The sequence below is a fragment of the Heterodontus francisci genome, chromosome 37 (assembly GCF_036365525.1).
Source record: "Heterodontus francisci isolate sHetFra1 chromosome 37, sHetFra1.hap1, whole genome shotgun sequence".
In the NCBI taxonomy this organism is placed as follows: Eukaryota; Metazoa; Chordata; class Chondrichthyes; order Heterodontiformes; family Heterodontidae; genus Heterodontus; species Heterodontus francisci.
The window spans coordinates 6,929,486-6,948,930 of record NC_090407.1 but is presented as its reverse complement, the minus strand read 5'-3'; the positions used below and the strand labels follow the sequence as shown (position 1 = coordinate 6,948,930).

Below are 19,445 nucleotides of genomic sequence, written 5' to 3'. Positions count from 1 at the left end.
CGGTGTATGATTTTGCTTTATGATACTCTGTGAAGTGCCTTGAGACATTTTCTTATGTTTAAGATGCTATATAAATACTTTTTGTTGTCATTGGAAGCTGTTTGCCACTATTGAAGCCACGCATAGAATGATACTGTGCCTTTAATACTGAAATGTTGATTTAATGTGATCTGGTATCTACGGAGATGATGCAGGCTTGAAAAACAGGACACTTTGTTTTCCCGGATATTTCAAAATGAGTAAGGCTAGCTTATCAAATGATGGCAATAATTCTTATTTAATCTGTTGATCTTTGTGTGGTTTGTAGATGTAATCTTTTCTACTATTGGTATTTCACTCCTGCCACCAAGTGTTGGCAATTGAATCATTACTGTCGACCCTCTAAAAGTCTTTGACACCAAGTATCAACATCACCAGTGTTCTTCAAAGAACTTCATCCTAGAGCAACAGCTTCTGGCCTTTTGTTTTTATGCATTCTTAGGTAGTTGCATTATTTTTTGGTTCTAAGTTGGAAGATTAATTCAGCACTTGACCCATTCAAATAAAACAAATCCATGAATTGATGGTAAGCATTTCAAGGCGAAGATGATGGGAATGAGATTGTAGCACTGAGGAAATAAAACAAGTTTATTTTTATGTCACTAATCTATGACTTATTTGAATATGCGTATAGAAAACGTCACTTAAGAGAAATGGTTTGTGGTTGCACACATTTCTGCAACTCAACCAAATTGGCATGCAAAATGATGTAGCAAAATTAATGGGCTTGCAAGTAATGAAAGAAGCTCCACCCCAGAGGATAATTTTGTAGGAATTTGAATGAGTGAGTTACTTTTGTTTTGAGGGTGTTTTTACTTGTCGAAACAATTAAAGACATCTTATTAATGGATCTGCATACACATTGCTTCATGAGCTACAAGCAAAGACCCAATGGTCAATCGCTAGTCTGCATCAAGTTGGCTGATTTCAGCCCAGCTGGAAATGCAACTGGCATCAGTCTAGAGGAGCAATCAGCCAGGGCTCCTGCCTCTGGTTGCTCTCCAATGACTCCTGTTGGATCGTGCATGCGTGTGGGGGTTGAGTGAGGACCGGTTATGACTCAGCTATGATGGTTTCCAGATGGTAGCTGAATAACCTGCACTGCCCAGGCTTGCATGTGATGAATGGTCAGTGGGGTAAGGCACTGAGGGCTGTTGGTACTGCTCGTGGGGCTTTACCAAAGTGAGTCGGCACCTTCAAACCATGGGAGAAAATTCAAAAGTACCGCATTTAAAAAATGTGGAGCTAGTTTTTTTTTAGAGAAATATTTAAAAGTTGGCATATTTACGTAGCTTTAAAAAACACTAAAATCACAAGGGTTGGAGGTGATCTTAACAGCAAGAGGTCATTCATTGAAGCTTTGTGTATCCAGCCCTCGCCTTAAGAGTCAGAAAGTTCTGGGTTCAAGTCGCACTCCAGAGTCCTGAGCATAAAAATCAAGGCTGACACTCCACTGTAGTACTGAGGGAGTGCTGAATTGCCGGAGATGCCATCTTGCAGCTGAGATGTTAAACCCAGACCGCGTCTGCTCTCTCAAGTGGGCATAAAAGATCCCATGGCACTATTTCGAAGGAGAGCAGGGGAGTTATTCCCAGTGACCCAGCCAATACTTATCCCTCAATCAATATTATTAAAACAGATTATCTGGTCATTATCACATTGCTCTTTGTGGGAGCTTGCTGTGTGCAAATTGGCTGCTGCATTTCCTATATTACAACAGTGACCACACTTCAAAAAAAAGTTTCCTTGTAGATGTAACTATGACCATTTGTCACTTGTATGATTAACCATCATGTATGTTTTGTTCCTCCTTCCATCCCAGCTCGTTGTTCAAGCTGGCTTGTTTCACGGGAGTGAGATGCTGTGCAAGACAGTCTCTAGTCACGAAGTTAATGTGTGCTCTGAGCCTCTGTGGAACCAGAATTTGGAGTTTGACATCAACTTCTGCGACCTTCCACGTATGACACGACTCTGTTTTGCTTTGTACGCTGTGATTGAAAAGGCCAAAAAGGCTCGGTCCACCAAGAAGAAATCCAAGAAAGCGGTAAGTTTTGCATTTGCTTCGGCTGGCTCCGATTTCTGCAATAATCAATACAATATTCATTTTGTATTTAGTAGATTGTATATGCATTACTCAGATTGAGTGATCCATTTACTAAGTAACCTTCAGGTAAGTTTAAGTTTGTGACCCACATTTGGTGCTACACTTGGCAATAGAGTCAATGTTGTGTCAGAGGATTAGGGGAAGAAATCTTCATGTACGTACTGAGTTGCTATTTCCGACGGATGTTATTGCAACAGTCAACAAACATGGCAAATTTGAGCAGATTTTCCAGAGCACTTTGTACCACTTTATTTTCAATAGGAATTCAGTCTACCTAAAGCTTTCCTGTGTGCCTATAATTTACCAGAGGATTTACCAGAATGATACCTGGGCTCCAAGAGTTCAACCATCTGCCCCCCAGAGCTCCTTAGATTTGTGTTTAATTCATCTTGAAAAGGGCTTTAACAAAGTCAGTGTGCGAGTTCACTTGATAATTTGTTCAGGGCATTATGGAAGGTCTGCACTAACGGTGGGGAAGGGACTAATGGATTGACAGCGTGATTTATAACCCCCCCCCCCCCCCCACCCCACCCCCGACCAATTCTTTTTTCCCCATTGAAGTCAATCAAGCAGTTGATAGTTTTCCAGTCAAGTTAAAATTCCCCTCGCAGACCCAGTCTCTCCTCAATAGATTGCTGCAGCTAGCTGCAAATATGTTATTTTCACTGCAGTTTGAACATAACCTGAAGGAGGTTTTGAAGACTCCAGCACTGTACACTCTGTAGCACAGCGATTCGTCATGTATCAGACGTTGTTACGCGGACAGCGAGCAGAAACTCAACTCCGACAAAAGTGCCAACTCTAAAATATAAGTTCAGGTTCTTTTTTTAAACTTCAGTTTTGGTGCAGAGATACAAGTCAAAGTGTTGGCAAGCACAGCATTGTAAAGTCGTGTGAAGATAAATAAATGAGCAATGCTCTAAAAGGACAAGAGCAGACTCAGTCTGTGTAACTGTACCGTGAGAACTGTATGATGGCACATTCAAATCTAACTGTGCTTTGTGAGCAAGAGTTCATGAAAATACGTTAACAATGAATCAGATACATATGCAAATATATATTTCAGATGACTGAAAAACTGTAGGGAATGCATGAGATGTACTTTTGCCCAGTATTACTGAACATTTTCAAACCAACCTGTTAATTGTGGTCAAAGCTGAGACAGAATTGAAGGTTGGGTACTTGAACAACAACAACTTGTGTTTATATAGTTCCTTTACCGTAGTAAAGCATCCTAAGGCACTTCACAGGAGTGTTATCAAACAAAATTTGACTCTCGGTCACATAAGACATTAGGTTCAATGACCAAAAGCTTGGTCAAAGAGGTAGGTTTCAAGGAGTGTCCTAAAAGAGGAGAGTGATGTAGAGATTTGGAGAGGTTTAGCGAGGGAAATCCAGAGCTTAGGGCCTAGGCAGCTGAAGATACGGTCACCAATGTTGGAGCGGTTAAAATCAGGGGTGCCCGAGAGGTCAGAATTCGAGGAGAGCAGATATCTTGGAGAGTTGTGGGGCTGGAGGAAGTAACAGATAGGGAGGAGCGAGGCCGTGGAGGGATTTGAAAACGAGGGTGACACTTTTAAAATTGAGGTGTTGCTTGACCGGGAGCCAGTGTAGGTCAGTGAACAAAGAGGTGATGGGTGAATGCGACCTGGTGGGAGTTCGGACACAGACATCAGAGTTTTGATTGATCTCAAGTTTACAGAGGGTAGAATGTGGGAGGCCAGCCAGGAGTGCATTGAAATAGGCAATTCTAGAGATAACAAAGACATGGATGAGGGTTTCAGCAGCAGATGAAAGTCTTACTACCATAAAGGCCTGTTCGGGTCTGCAAATGAGACCTGACCTGAGCCCAACAGAACCCCATCCGACCCCAAGCCCAACCCAGCCCGAGTCCTTCCATTTTTTCCTGCACCCTACCCGACCATCAGTTAACTTACCTTCTGTTTTTCACTTTGTTCCTTACCTGCACAAGCTTAAAATAACTGTAACAAAACCACCTTTAAAGTCCAAAAATGTAATTAACATTAAAGTCACTTACCTGAGCTGGTGATAGAATGTGTCCGACCCGACCCGACCCGAGCCTGAATGCCTGACCCGGAAGTGCGACCCAACCCGAACCCGACACATGTGGTCGGGTCCTTTCGGGTTCGAGTCGGGTAGCAGGCCTTTGTGCTACCCTACTTTTCACGTTTTGGGAAAGAACATTTATATAATGATGTTTGCTTTGTAAACGTCTTGTACCTCCCAGGTATTGACATTGTTTCCATTCGAGATGTAAGGCAGGAACCTAAATTTTCTAGCTCTCAAACTTTTGGTCTGCTTTGCTGTATTTTATGAATTTTTATTAGGTACCTGATTTAATTGTTATCAAAAATAATAATATCTTATCCAGCATTGGAGTTGTTTGATATCTGGCTATAGATGATGCTTAATACACAACTTTGACAGCTGGTATCAGATTGTGGTGTATATACAGTTTACCAGCAAGGGCCCAACTCTCTCAAATTGGCCAGCAGTTGACATTGTCTAAGAGGTGGGCCTGACCAAACCTCTATGTAGTTTGTATGAGAATACTGTGTTAACTGTGAAGTTTGTGGTAACATAAAAAGTCATGTTATAGTAGAAATGTCACTAAGATATAGTTAAAAACTCAAAAACCTGGACTCCCAATTGTCTGCAAGATTCTGGCTTGTATTTTTATGTGGCTTTCCAGGACTTGGCTTGAACCCACAACCTTCGGACTCAGAAGCCAGTGTGCTACCCGCTGAGCCATGGCTCCCACTCCAGGACTTGAACACAAAATCCAGGCTAGCTCTCCAGTGCAGTACTGAAGGAGTGCTACACTGTCAGAGGTGCCAGCTTTCGGATGAGACATTATACCGAGGCTCTCAGATGGACGTAAAAGATCCCACGGCACCAATTCAAGGAAGAGTAGGGGTGTTATTCCCGGTGTCCTGTCCAATATTTATATCTCAATCAGCATCACAAAAACAGACTATCTGGTCATTATCATTTCGCTGTTTGTGGGAGCTTGCTGTAGGAAATGCTGCATTTCCTACATTGCAACTGACTACTCTTCAAAAGTACTTCATTGGGACGCTGAGTGGTTGTGAAAGGTGCTAATAAGTGCAAGTCCTTCAGGTCTTTTTAATGTTGATACATAATGCCCCCTGCCAGCAAGATCAGATGAGATGATGTGCTCTTCACCAGCTTGGGGGCACAAGATGCTGCCAGGACCTGACAACCTTGTGTTTATACGTATACATCCATCCATCCATCCATATGTATTCACACAAGACTATACAGTGCTGGCAATGCTGCTGAATGGGATCATCAGTCAGATGGCCAGCACAAACTGATCACACCCATTTAGTCATACTGGTTTTATATGAAAACCAATGTTTTACTACAGCCTGTGTAATGCTAACTCCCTGATTATAACCATCTGCTTGAAACTGTTTTTCCAAATAGAAATCTCTGAATAACTTCTCGCTGCTGCCAGGTCATGAATTTCTGAGAAGTCTGTTGTGGACGGGTAAAAAGAATGGGGAAGTAGCAGCTCTCGATAAACTGTGTGTGTGCATGTGTTGTTTAACACTTAGTTCAGCTGCACCCCCGTCCAGTATTTTGCATGCAAACTAAGATAGTGGTCAAGATTGTGAACTGCAGTTATTTTCTGCTCAGCTGTGCTGGGATTATCTTTCAGATACCAAGTTTCAGTTGTCACTAGGGGAGAGGGAAGAGTAAGGGCAGAATTGGAGAGATTTTCTCACTGGCAGTGAACAAACAAATCACCCGTCAACAATCTAACATAGTTTCTACTAACTGGAACAAAGCTGCAGAGTTTCTTGGCTGCTTGACCAGTGCTGCACATCATTGTGGCACTTTTGTTTTTAAAACAAAAGAGGCGATAAAAAGATTAGGGACAAAATAAAAAGAGCAAATGAACTCAGTGCTTCATTAACAGCTGATAGTCACTGTGCAGAGAGAAGGTTTCTGTTCAGATCCAAACCCTCTAGAGGTCTAAGTGGAAAAGTGTGGGTGGCCTGATGAACGGGTTAAGTTGCTTCCGAGTCCACTGCATCAACTCACTTTATGCAACTTTCTGCCTGAGACAGGTATCATGGCACCCAATCATCAGGGAGCTCTGTGTAATTAACAGGAGATGATCATGTTGAAAAATTAACCATTGTAATCTGCATCAAGTTTATTGAATGCTCAAGCGCAGTTGATAAAGTTATATCGCAAAACATGCATGAGAGTTTTCAGGTGTTGAATTCATATGTTTTTTTTTACCTGTACAGAATTCTCAATCTAACCTAATTATAAACACTAAATAAAAGATCACTTCTGCAAAAGTCCAACTGAATCTTTGAACTGTTCTCCAGGATCAGACCATACAATCCAGGCTGATATTTCAGTACACTACTGAGGAGGTGTATTGTGATCGACTCTAACTGCCCTCTGAAGGGGCCGGTCAAGTCATTCTGTTGTTTTAAACAGCTACAATAGTTCATGAAGGGGGTCTAACACCACCTTCTCAGGGCAACTGGTAATGGGTAATAAATAAATAGAAATAAAGACAGATTGTCCTAAAGCTCTTTACAGCCAATGAAGTCTAGTCATTGCTGTAATGTAGGAAACATGGCAACCAATTTGCGCACAGCAAGCTACCACAAACATCAAATTGATAATGACCAGGTAATCTGTTTTTTTGTGATGTTGATTGAGGGATAAATATTGGCCAGGACACCGGGGAGAATTCCCCTGCTCTCCTCCTTTGAAATTGTGCCATGAGATCTTTTAGGTCACCTGACAGGGCAGATGAGGCCTCAGTTTAGCCTCTCATCCGGAAGGCAGCACCTCCGACACAGCAGCATTCCCTCACTGGGAATGTCAGCCTTGATATTTGTGCTTGTGTCTCTGGAGTTGGACTTTGAACTCACAATCATCTGTCTCAGAACTACCAACTGAGCCACAGCTGGCCTCGCCAGCAACGCCCACATTCTCAAGAATCAAATTTTTTAAAAGGCGCCACCTTTTGGATGAAGCCACATCTGCCCTAGTGATGTGGATGCAACAGATTCCTTGGCATTCGATTGGCAAATTGTTCTTTTCTCAATCAACATCACAGTCATTACTTGTACGTAAAGTACATTGAGATGTCCTGAGGATAAAGCCCCATATAAAAGCTTTCATTATATTATTGTACGGATGAGATGAAGTACTCCTTTGTTGAATAAACCACATCTCCATTTGGCTAGTACGAATTCATTGAAGAATTCTATCTGACCTCATTTAGTCTGTACCTTTACTGATGTGAATGTTTCTGATTTCTTTCCAGGATTGTCCAATTGCTTGGGTGAACACCATGGTATTTGATTACAAGGATCAGCTGAAGACTGGTGATGTGTGGTTGTACACATGGCCATCAGTGCCTGGTAAGACACAAAGCTGCTCAGTTGCTCAGTCAAGGAATGATCAACACTGCCTCCTTCCGTTCCCAGTGCGAGGCCATTATCACGCTGTTTTAATCAGAGTGACTCTAACCCAAATCAAAAAGGCTAGGTAGATGATTGAGTAGCAGCAGAATTCCTGTCTCTTCCAGACTGTGCCATGAGCAAAATTAACAATAAGAATTATACAAGCCTCTTTAACTGTACCCATGTGGAACTAGTTTTAGGACACCGTCAGATGCGATCAGTGAGAGTTGAATGAGTGAGAGAGAAATCCAATGTCATTGGTTTAAACGAAGAAAGAAGAGCCAGACTGCCATTAGCGGCATCTCATGTATATTCAGTGCAAATATCAGTTTGTTAAAGCAGCCGTAGAGTTAACGAGAGAAGTGAAAATGTTTGAAACTCATATTTGAAATTCAGCACTCCAAGCCACACCTTCCATCAGCATGGAATATCGGACCATCCAGGCTCTCAAAGTGCAAGAGAAAGGGGCAGCAAGCCTGGTCTCTGGTCATCAGAGGGAAGGGCTATGAGGAATTACTTTGATAACGTTGGGCTTTCTGAGCCACAAGAGGCATCGTGGAGGAAATCTCATCGAGAATTAAGATGGTTAATATGTGGCTGTAAACCTCAAGCATTCTCTTAATGCAACATGGCATAAGGCCAAGAGGGAACAGAGCCAGAGTTTTAAAAGGCAAATTTAGGACAGATATCAGGAAGTATTCTTTTACATGGAGTGTACTCAACAGCTGGGAATGATTGCTAGCAAGGGCGGTTGAGACCAGGAAACAAGACTGTTTAAGAAACAACTAGATGCTAGGGAAATCTTAGAATTGGCATTCTGGAATGAGATCAAACAGTCTGAAGAATTTTCATTCAAAGATCTTTTAATTTTAATATTACTCATTATGCAAAGTGTGGATGTGGAAAGGCATCTTCAAAGCTTTTGTTTTAAATTAATATCACACACGCACTGGGTGGACTCTCTGATTAAATGTAAATCAGATTTCTTTGGAATCTCAAGCTTGTTGAAGTAATGATGATTTTAGTTTTATGGAAGATGGCATTTTATACTTGTAATTGAGAAGCAGCACCATTACAAAAATAATCCAAACTACTTCTGTATTATAGTTTAAACATTTTGGGGTATAAATTCATCTTGGGTATTCACGCAGACCAGGTAATAGTCAATTAGCAGCTTGTTTAATCCTCCTTTCCATGAATGTGTAAAACGAGCTGCTGATTGGCTATCACCAGGTTTGTTTCACGGCCCAAAACAAATCTAACCTCATTGGTCCGGATTTCGTGGTTTGCAGCGAGGTGATGGCACTCGCCACTGACCTCGAAAGCTGCCCACAAAGATCTAATGATCTCTGTGGTGTGAATTTCCCCTTTCCTGACTTTAGTTTGAATCTGGTGCCAAGTCAAGGGGGATCTCCAGGCATCCATCAGCAGTGATGTCATCAAGCAGGGTAAGCAGCCAATCACATTGAAGTATTCTCACAGACAGCAAACCAGGAAGTAAAATACACTGATTATCCTTCACTTTTTAATATCATTTTATAGAGAGCTAAATAAATGATTGGGACATACACATCAGATTAAGGTAGAAGCTGAAATATTATATTAAAAAAATTTAAATTTAAATATGTGGATTTTTTATCATAATGGAGAAATTTGATATTCCTGAAATACAAATCTAATTTTCCAGGGTCAATGAGGTTGTTCAGCAGTAAATATGAACTTAGTGCACTGCTAAAAACCCAGTTACGGCTCATTCAACAAGGTTTAACTTTTTAAAGGGTTTTTAAGACCAATAGAATAAAAGAACAAGCTTTCATCAGTTGAATAATTTCTAATTGATTCCAGACTGGGGGACCTCAACAGAGCACCCTGTGGTGAAGCATAGGAATACTGATTGCAATGTCTGGATTTCTGCATTTAACTGCGCATGTGCAGACTCCAGAAGTTACTGTCGGTTTCGGAGGAGTAATGATGATGAATGTTGACAGTTTCGCCATCATTACTACCACAAAATCCAGGCCCAGATGTTTAGTTTCTTGTGCCTTTTAAGATTACACGTTGTCATGTTGACAGAGGCCAGGCTGAGTACTCGTGGAATGTTGGAGGATGTGAGCAGATGAATTTCGGGATGTTATTGGAATATGGGACTTGGCATCCTGGATTAGGAAAGACGCTGATCCTTGCTCAGAAATATCATCGTCACTCACCAATGGGCTGGCACTTATGTCAGAGAAATGGCTCTTCTCCAAATATTACAGTTCTATAATCGTCAAAATGTGGAAGAACAGGGGAGAGTAAAAGCATTTTCTTTTAATAAATGATAGATTAGTTTCAGACTTCGTGATGGTGTAAATTCTGTCTGTTTTGCAGATGAAAAGGGAGAACTATTGAACCCAATGGGCACTGTGCAGAGCAACCCAAACACCGACAGCACTGCAGCCTTGCATATTCATTTCCACAGTATTGTATCCCACCCTATCTACTACCCATCCATTGAAAAGGTACGTGCAGAATTGGATCTCAGAGTGTTTGATTAGACCTGATGGTGTTTCACTCCACAAGACTGGCAGTGGAAGGTCCTATCCAAAGTAAAACTGTTCCCCCTAGGAACGGGAAATGAAAGGGTACATTGATCCCGGCAATGTTTACATACCTCTGGACTATGAAGTGCTAAAAAGTAGAGATCAGATAGCAGCTTACCTGCCAATGATCCCATCTGAAGATTGAAGTGTTTCCTGGAGGAGAAAGAGGAAAGAAGATATATAAAATCTCGGGAGAAGAGGAAGGCAAACTGATTCTACAACTGGTGTTTTTTTTTTAGTGTTTAATTGTTTCACTGGCATGAGGCTATTTTTAAACAAACTCCATTCTGGCTATTTCTGCTGCTTCATTGCTTTATCATATTCCTCTTCACTGCCCTGCCCAAGGTGCTGACTTGTACAGTGGTCAGTCTCACCCATCGTCCCCTCGGTACATCACCTAAGTGACCATCTGCAACATGTGATTCTAGGCAGTGAGGGTCTGTGGGATGTTCAACTGTGGAGTGCTTCACAACCCAGTCTTCCAATGGATAGTCTTCATGAGTCTCCTGCACTTCTAAGAAGGGTCACTGGACAATCAGGAGAAGCATGAACCCTGGTTGATGTCACTCCCCTGCCCCAATCTAGACAATCTGCCATTAGCTTTGACATCTGTACTGGCTGAGATCATCTGACTTGTCATAGCCCAGAGACTGGTCTATATGTCCGAGCTATTGACTGCCTTGCCTGCCAAGGTACAGGGGAGCCCATAATGCTTGAACCTGATTAGTGACTTCCTGCTCCACGGGTGAATATTTACAAAATAGCAATCTAAATTTTCTAAAACAAAAAACTCAAACTATCTGTTACGTTGTCTTGTAATTTTGTAATTTGACTGCAAAGTTTTGTTAAAATATGAATTTGCTAATATATATTTCTCTCCCTCAGATTCTTGAGTTGGGTAAGAATGGAGACCGTGTAAAAGCATCACAGGCTGAGGTAAATCCCCAAGAATGTCTGCACAGCGCGCTAATGCCCAGGAGTATGTATGTTATGTGTTACTCCCAAGTCAAATGAACCGAGTGAGTTATTCCCCAGTACTTGTGCAAGCTTGTTAGTCCCCGGTAACATGTATATTATGTGTTACTCTCCAGCAGTGTGAAGGTAGTGTTACTCCCTACTATCTTGCTGTGTTCACTTGCCTGTTATGATCATACTGAGTTACTCCCAGGTAAACAGCAATATTGCTCTCCAGTAACATGTAGACTGTGTTGTCTACCAGTGATGTGTTCTGTTCTGTGTGCAACTCTCAGTGATGTGCATAATCACCAGTAATGTGCCCCAGCTATCTTCCCTCATCTAATTCTGGCCTCTTGATTGCTGCACCATTGGCAGCCATCTCTTCAGTGGCCTAAGCCCTAAGCTCTGGAATTCCCTCTCTAACCCTCTCTGACTCGTTACCACTCCTTCCTTTAAGATGCTCCTTAAAACCTACCTCTTTGACCAAGCTTTTGGCCATCCACTGTAATATTGCCTTATGTGACATGGTGTCTAATTTAATAACACTCCTGTAAAGCACCTGAGAAGTTTTATTATATTAAAGGCGATATATAAGTATGTGTTGCTGTGTACACTGTCGATTGCTCTCCTGTGATGCTTAAACTTGGAGTTACTTTTCCTCCATGTGTAGTATACTGTTATTCTCCTACTGTTACTGTTTACTGGTGACCCGCAGTCTGAGTGCCATAATCTGTTGAGCAGAAGAATATTTTTATAATTACAGTACCAGCCCCATTAAGCTGTAGCTTGACTCAGATGTCACTAGCCAGTGTTTCCCTTCTGTGTAGTCCCATTGTTACTGCACTGTGCTTTATTTATTCCCAGAGCTCTGTGGAGGTTTCTTCAACCACAGGAGCTGAAATTAATTAAATGCCGTGTTATTTGATGCAATTGCTGTACTGTAGCTCTCCCCATTGTTATTAATTAACCCCATGGTGACACCAGTACCTGCACAGTGGATATTTGGAGATGAGTGGGTGCACAGGCTTTTTACGAGGCCTTTCCATAAGAAGTTTTGTAATGTGTTTTGATACTCATTGACTGTCTTGTGAAAGGAGAAAATGATAGAGAATGTGCCGATTGAGAAACATGTGTAATGGTGTTCTCCGAAACTTCCACATAGCAACAGCAATTGAAGGAGATTATGGAACGCAAAACTTGCACCGAGTTTTTTGAAGACGAGAAGGATCTCGTGTGGAAGTTAAGATATGAAGTTCGTGACCAGTTCCCCGATGCCCTCGCTAAGCTTTTGTCTATAACAAAGTGGAATAAACATGAAGATGTTGCTCAGGTAAGAAGCAAGATGAGTAAAGCTCTCACTGAGCTAGTGCGAGGCCTGCAGGTGGATGTGCTGACGGTTTGGAGTCGAAATTGTGCTGTATTGTATTTGTGACACATGCATTACACTTGTGTGAAATTCCTTTGCCACTTTTTTTAAAGTTGCTAATTTTTACTTCAAATAGTTTTGTGCTTTTGTTAAAAACCCTAAACAGTGGGATTTCATGGGAATGCATTTAACTGCCATCACCAATATCTCCCAGCCTGATTTCATCCCATTGCGGTAAATGAGATCTGTAGACACCAGCTCCTTCATAGCCTGTTGCCAGCACACCGCCTGTTTAAGGGCAATGTCCTAACGAATATTTTAAACCTCTGTACTTCTCATGTTTCTCCTTTGAAGATCTGCTGGGTGTGATAAAGGGCAGCTCGCTGGGTGTTGTATTTGGAATTTGTGCAGTTGCTTGAGTTTGTCTTGGAAGATGGTTCCAAGTAGCATCAACAGTTGGACAGTCTGGCCTTCCACCAGGGAGTCATTGCGTTGTCACCTTCTGTAAGTGTAGGGTCTGGGCTTCACTGCAAAGCCATCCGTCCATTTGTAATTGTGATTCTAATAGGAATTGGAACTGATGGGATTTGGTTAATGCATGTACAGTAGCATAGCAGTTATCATATGAATTAAATAAACCTGGTAATTTGTGAGCTGGTTGCAAAATATGACCATGAAAGCTCGACTGTAAAAACTCAATTCCAGGTAAGGGAACCTCGCACTCCTACTGGTCTACATGTGACACCAGACTCTTAAAGCCCTTAGGGCAACAAGGGATGAGCAATAAATATAAAATAAAAACAAAAAATGCTGGAAATACTCAGCAGGTCTGGCAGCATCTGTGGAGAGAGAAGCAGAGTTGACGTTTCAGGTCAGTGACCCTTCTTCAGAACTCAATAAATACTACCTAATACTGGGAATTAAAAAGGAGTGAAAAAATAGGATCAAGTCTTAAAAGGGAACTTGTATTGTATCCTGTGTGTGTTCGTTTTGTGCAGGTGTCACCCATTTTAAATGAGCTTATTCCTGATGAAAAACTGCACAGGAAAGAATGTAAACTTTGCAGATTAGATGTTGTACCCTCAAATGTCTTATCTTTTACAAAACCATTTGTTTAATAAAATCCCACAAAATGCAGTGTAGTTAAAAAGAGTGGACAGGCAGATCGTTTTCAGTGAATGTGTTCATGTCTGAATCTAGGGACAGGCAGAAGCTAAAGGCACCTCAGTGAGAGTGGGGTGGGGGACAGGATCCCACATCTAGCAGCGGTGGGTGTGACAGACAAACATCCTTGGCGCCTTATCCTGCACGACCAGATGGAAGATGTAGCAAACAGCCCCATATGACTTAGTGTACTCACCCTTCTATTTCCTGGGAAGGGGAGGCCAGGTTTCCAAGAAAGGGAAAAAGTGGAAATGTACAACCGGGGCTGCATCACAGGAGAAGGATTGTGACCCTTTTTCCTTCTGCATTTGAAAGCTGTCCTGTTTAATGTAGAGTATAACACAGCTGTCGATGGAGAATTTGTCATGACTGAAGACAATCCTTAATTAAGTGCACATTGGACTAAATTAGCAGTTTTAATTCTTCATCCTAGTTCCTGCAGTGTACAGATGCAATGCGTCATCAAGCAACCACAGTCCAGACCATTCAGTGCCAAGACTGCAGAGCTGGGCCAGATTTCTCTGCTGACTTTCTGCACCAGACTTGCATTCTATTGGAGAGACAGAGATCTAGCTACTTAGACAATAGGCCAGCTTCAAATACCTCAGGGCTGTTTTCTTTTAAGGGAAGGACTACACAGTACATTTTATTGATCTACATATCATAATTGATCTACATATCAACACGTACGCTGTTACTTCCCGTTACGTGAGATTTTTTTTCTTTTAAAAACAAATATGCAGGCACTAAGTCATGCTGGTTCACAGTTCACTAGGTAAACTGCTCTTTCGGAGCATTGGCACAGACACAATGGGGTAAATGGCCTTTCTCTGTGCTGTAACAATTCTGTGATTCATGGGTGCCAGCAGCCCTCCTATACCTAAACCACATGAACCAAGCTTGATATGTGAATCTAGATAATGAGTGGTGTCTGGTTACCTGACCTCTCTTCTCTTCTTTGGCCTCCTTATCTCGAGAGACAATGGGTAAGCGCCTGGAGGTGGTCAGTGGTTTGTGGAGCAGCGCCTGGAGTGGCTATAAAGGCCAATTCTAGAGTGACAGGCTCTTCCACAGGTGCTGCAGAGAAATTTGTTTGTCGGGGCTGTTGCACAGTTGGCTCTCCCCTTACGCCTCTGTCTTTTTTCCTGCCAACTACTAAGTCTCATCGACTCGCCACACTTTAGCCCCGTCTTTATGGCTGCCCGCCAGCTCTGGCGAACGCTGGCAACTGACTCCCACGACTTGTGATCAATGTCACACGATTTCATGTCGCGTTTGCAGACGTCTTTATAACGGAGACATGGACGGCCGGTGGGTCTGATACCAGTGGCGAGCTCGCTGTACAATGTGTCTTTGGGGATCTTGCCATCTTCCATGCGGCTCACATGGCCAAGCCATCTCAAGCGCCGCTGACTCAGTAGTGTGTATATGCTGGGGATGTTGGCCACCTCGAGGACTTCTGTGTTGGAGATACGGTCCTGCCACCTGATGCCAAGTATTCTCCGGAGGCAGCGAAGATGGAATGAATTGAGACGTCGCTCTTGGCTGACATACGTTGTCCAGGCCTCGCTGCTGTAGAGCAAGGTACTGAGGACCACAGAGGGAATTAGTAGCAAGAGTGATCGCAGCCTCGCCCAATACAAGAACAACTTATATTTATATAGCACCTTTAACGTAATAAATAAAAGTCCCAATGCGCTTTACAGCAGTATTATAAAACAAAGTATGACACTGAGCCACAATAAGAGATATTGGTCACATGACCAAAAGCTTGGTCAAAGAGGTAAGTTTTAAGGAGCGTCTTAAAGGAGGAAAGCGAGGTCGAGAGGCGGAGAGGTGTAGGGAGAGTATTCCAGAGCCTGGGGCCTAAGCAACTGAAGGCGAGGCCACCGATGGTGGAGTGATTAAAATCGGGGATTTACAAGAGGCCACAATTAGAGGAACGCAGGTATCTTGGAGGGTTGTGGGGCTGGAGGAGATTTCAGCGATGGGGAGGGGGCGAGGCCATGGAGGGATTTGACAATGAGGATGAGAATTTTAAAATCAAAATGTTGCCTGACCAGGAGCCAATGTAGGTCAGAGAGCACGGGAGTGATAGGGGAACAGGACTTGATGCAAGTTAAGACGCGGGCGACAGAGTTTTGGATGACCTCACGTTTACAGTAGAATGATACACCTGCGGGTGTAGCAGGGCTGGTTGGATAGGGAGCTGAAGCATTAGCTAATTTCCCCCACCCTCCCCTTAATAGCCCAGGGCCACTGATTGTCAATCCCTGACTCCTGCCTCAGCTGAGATCAGTTAATTCAGCACCAGTCAGGGATGAACCTGGCGACAGTGACAAGATCTGTGGATGTATTGGCTGCTGTCAGGAATGAACACTCGATTTGATTCTGTACAGACTGAACCTCTTCAGGCAGTTTCTTTTCAGATGATCCTCCAGTGTCACCTCCAGGATATTTCATATATAACCTGCCCTCCACCCCCGTCATGGTCCTCCAAACCCAGGTGATGAATGGACCTGAGGTGGATCACCCATTTAAGACAGAGATGCGGAGAAATTTTTTCTTAAGGGTCGTGAGTCTTTGGAATTCTCTTCCTCAAAAGGCAGTGGAAGCAGAGTCTTTGAATATTTTTAAGGCAGAGGTAGATAGATTCTTGATAAGCAAGGGGGTGGAATGTTATCGGGGGTAGTTGGTAATGTGGAGTAATCAGTTCAGCCATGAACTTATTGAATGGCGGAGCAGGCTCGAAGGGCCAAGTGTCCTACTCCTGCTCCTAATTTGTATGTTCGTATGCTGCAGACTGTTGTGAGACTATTCATTTTAAATACGAATTGTTAGTTGCTGAAAATACCTCTAACAGACACAGACTGTGAATATTGAGTATAATGTGGCCTGGATTAAACAGGAAAACTGAGAAACTTGAGAAAAACAATTTTCGTTTCCCGACTGAGTTAGAACACTGTTTCCAGAAAAGTGCCTGTTATCTCCTCCGATATTCTCACTTCTAACCTCCCCACACATGTTTTCCTCTTGGTTATGAGTTATTTGCAGTCATTATTTTCAGCCTGCTCATGGTGTGAGTTATGAACTAGGCTATTTTCCCAGAATGTGCTTTACCCAATTGCAGGAGGTCAGGACTGATTGCTTTGTGATAGTCATACACAGCACTGAAACAGGCCCTTCGGCCCACCAAGTCTGTGCCAGCCATCAACCAGCCATTTATATTAATCCTGCATTAATCTCATATTCCCTACCACATCCCCACCTTCCCTCAATTCTCCGAGCACCTACCTACACTAGGGGCAATTTACAATGGCCAATTTACCTATCAACCTGCCAGTCTTTGTCTGTGGGAGGAAACCGGAGCACCCGGCAGAAACCCAACCAGGGAGAACTTGCAAACTTCGCACAGGCAGTACCCAGAACTGAACCCAGGTCGCAGGAGCTGTGAGGCTGCGGTGCTAACCACTGCGCCACTGTGCTGCCCTGAAAAATTCTGAATCCATCACCTTAACCAATCAGCCGTCAGTACCCACAGATTTTATTCCTCAACAGTCATAAGACTTAGACTTTTTGCTGGATATATTGATGAGGCAATGATGGCAGATGTACAAAAATGTGGGGAGTTGGCTTAGTGGTAGCATTCCCAGCCCTGAGTCAGAAGATACAAGGTTCAAATCCAGCCTGTTCAAGAGAGCGAGACCACAATTCCAGCTCGGAATTCTGTGTTGACATCCAGCGGGATACTTGAGTATCCCCCTCAACAAGAGGGTAATGGGAGCTCATAAAAACCTCCAGCTGTAAAGAACTAATCAGCCCATCACTGGTATAAGGATGGTAAAGGAAGGAACATTTCCAGTGGCAGAGCTCCCAGATTGTAATTCCCCTGTGAATCCTTCCAATACTTCATACTGTTCTCCAAGGGGAATGTTTGAAGATACAAAAACACCAACAATCAATACGTATTGAGACACTGAGTCTGTAATTTGTGTTTTTATTTTAAAAGGAGTGTTTATTTAATTTCCTGCCCCAACTTACTACTTTGTTTACCTGGCAATAGTCCCTTTGGTGACCAGCAGTTTATTGGTACCTCACTCAAGTAATCATTCATTGTGAGCAGACTCTCCAGCGGTGGAGTTTGCCCCAGCTTCATAGTTTTGGAGTCAAACTGTACAAATTTCGAGTGATAGAGCTGCCTCATCCTGTTTGAGACCTGGAGGTGACAGAGTGATGACTGAGGGACATTTTTGGGCCGTTTGTACAAATGGGAAACGATCATATTTTTTAAGAACGTGCCAAGAGATCCTTTTATTTTTTATTAACAAGTTGGCTTCTAACTAAATTCCTTTTAAAGAACAGAGTTGCAACTGTAGGAAACCAGGACTAATGAACTTGGAGTAATGGCAATAAAAATTCTTTAGAGAATTCCATTATTTATAAAATCGAAATGATTAATCCTGTACCTGACAGAAAGAAAGGAAGACTGGCATTTATATAAAGCCTTTCACGACTTCTAGATGTCCCAGAGCATTTTACAGACAAAGAAGTACTTTTGAAGTTTAGTCACTGAAGTGATGTAGGAAGCATGGCAGCCAGTTTGCGCACAGCAAGCTCCCACAAATAATGATGACCAGATAATCTGTTTTTATGATGTTGATTGAGCGAGGAATATTGGCCAGAACATCATAAGATCACAAGAAATAGGAGCAGGAGTAAACCATTTGCCCCTCGTACCTGCTCCACCATTCAATGAGATCATGGCCTCAACTCCACTTTCCTGCTTCCCCCCCTCCCGCCCCCCCCTCCCCACCCCATAACCTTTGACTCCCTTGTTGATCAAAAATCTGTCTAACTCAGCTCCTGCTCTTCTTTGAAATAATGCTATGGGATTAGTTTAGTTTAGAGATACAGCACTGAAACAGGCCCTTCGGCCCACCGAGTCTGTGCCGACCATCAACCACCCACTTATACTAATCCTACACTAATCCCATATTCCTACCATATCCCCACCTGTCCCTATATATTTCCCTACCACCTACCTATACTAGGGGCAATTTATAATGGCCAATTTACCTATCAACCTGCAAGTCTTTGGCATGTGGGAGGAAACCGGAGCACCCGGAGGAAACCCACGCAGACACAGGGAGAACTTGCAAACTCCACACAGGCAGTACCCAGAATTGAACCCGGGTCCCTGGAGCTGTGAGGCTGCAGTGCTAACCACTGCGCCACTGTGCCGCCCATGCAAGGGCAGACAGGGCCTCAGTTTAACGTCTCATCCAAAAGACAGAACAAGCAACACTGCAGCTCTCCCTCGGTACTGCACTGGAGAGTCAGCCTAGATTCTTGTGTTCAAGTGCTGGAATGGGACTTCAACCTACAATCTCTGACTCAGAGGTGAGAGTGCGGCCCACTGAGCCACAGTTGACACCGAATGTTCATGTGTTGTGCCAATCACAGTTATTCATTGACACCTGGGCCAGCCAGTAACAACCCAGGTGAGAAAGATTAGTGCTTTCGGGTTTTTCATATTGTTATGAAAGTGCCTCTGTTTTGTTAAATATATTTTTTGAGGATTCATTTTTGAAAGATTGAAGAAATGTTGAACTTTGGGGTTTTCAAAGGGCAGCATGGAAAGGCAACTTGACTTTGAAAAAAACAGTCCCTGGAAACGTTTTATTAAAAGGGGCAGTCTGTGAGGAAAATGAGCCTTTTCGGGAAACCACCAGACTTCCAGTTCAATAAAC

The 19,445-nt window shown here is 42.9% G+C and overlaps 1 protein-coding gene across 8 annotated transcripts in view; it reads left to right on the top strand.

Moving 5' to 3' along the window:
- pik3cd (phosphatidylinositol-4,5-bisphosphate 3-kinase, catalytic subunit delta) overlaps positions 1-19,445 on the top strand; it is a 214,981-nt gene that overhangs the window by 168,940 nt on the left and 26,596 nt on the right. For all 8 annotated transcript variants that reach the window (XM_068016969.1, XM_068016966.1, XM_068016968.1 and 5 more), the window contains 5 exons: positions 1,862-2,083; positions 7,488-7,584; positions 9,997-10,127; positions 11,094-11,144; positions 12,328-12,495. In XM_068016969.1, the coding sequence (XP_067873070.1) occupies positions 1,862-2,083; positions 7,488-7,584; positions 9,997-10,127; positions 11,094-11,144; positions 12,328-12,495 (669 nt within the window). The remainder of the gene's footprint in view (positions 1-1,861; positions 2,084-7,487; positions 7,585-9,996; positions 10,128-11,093; positions 11,145-12,327; positions 12,496-19,445) is intronic.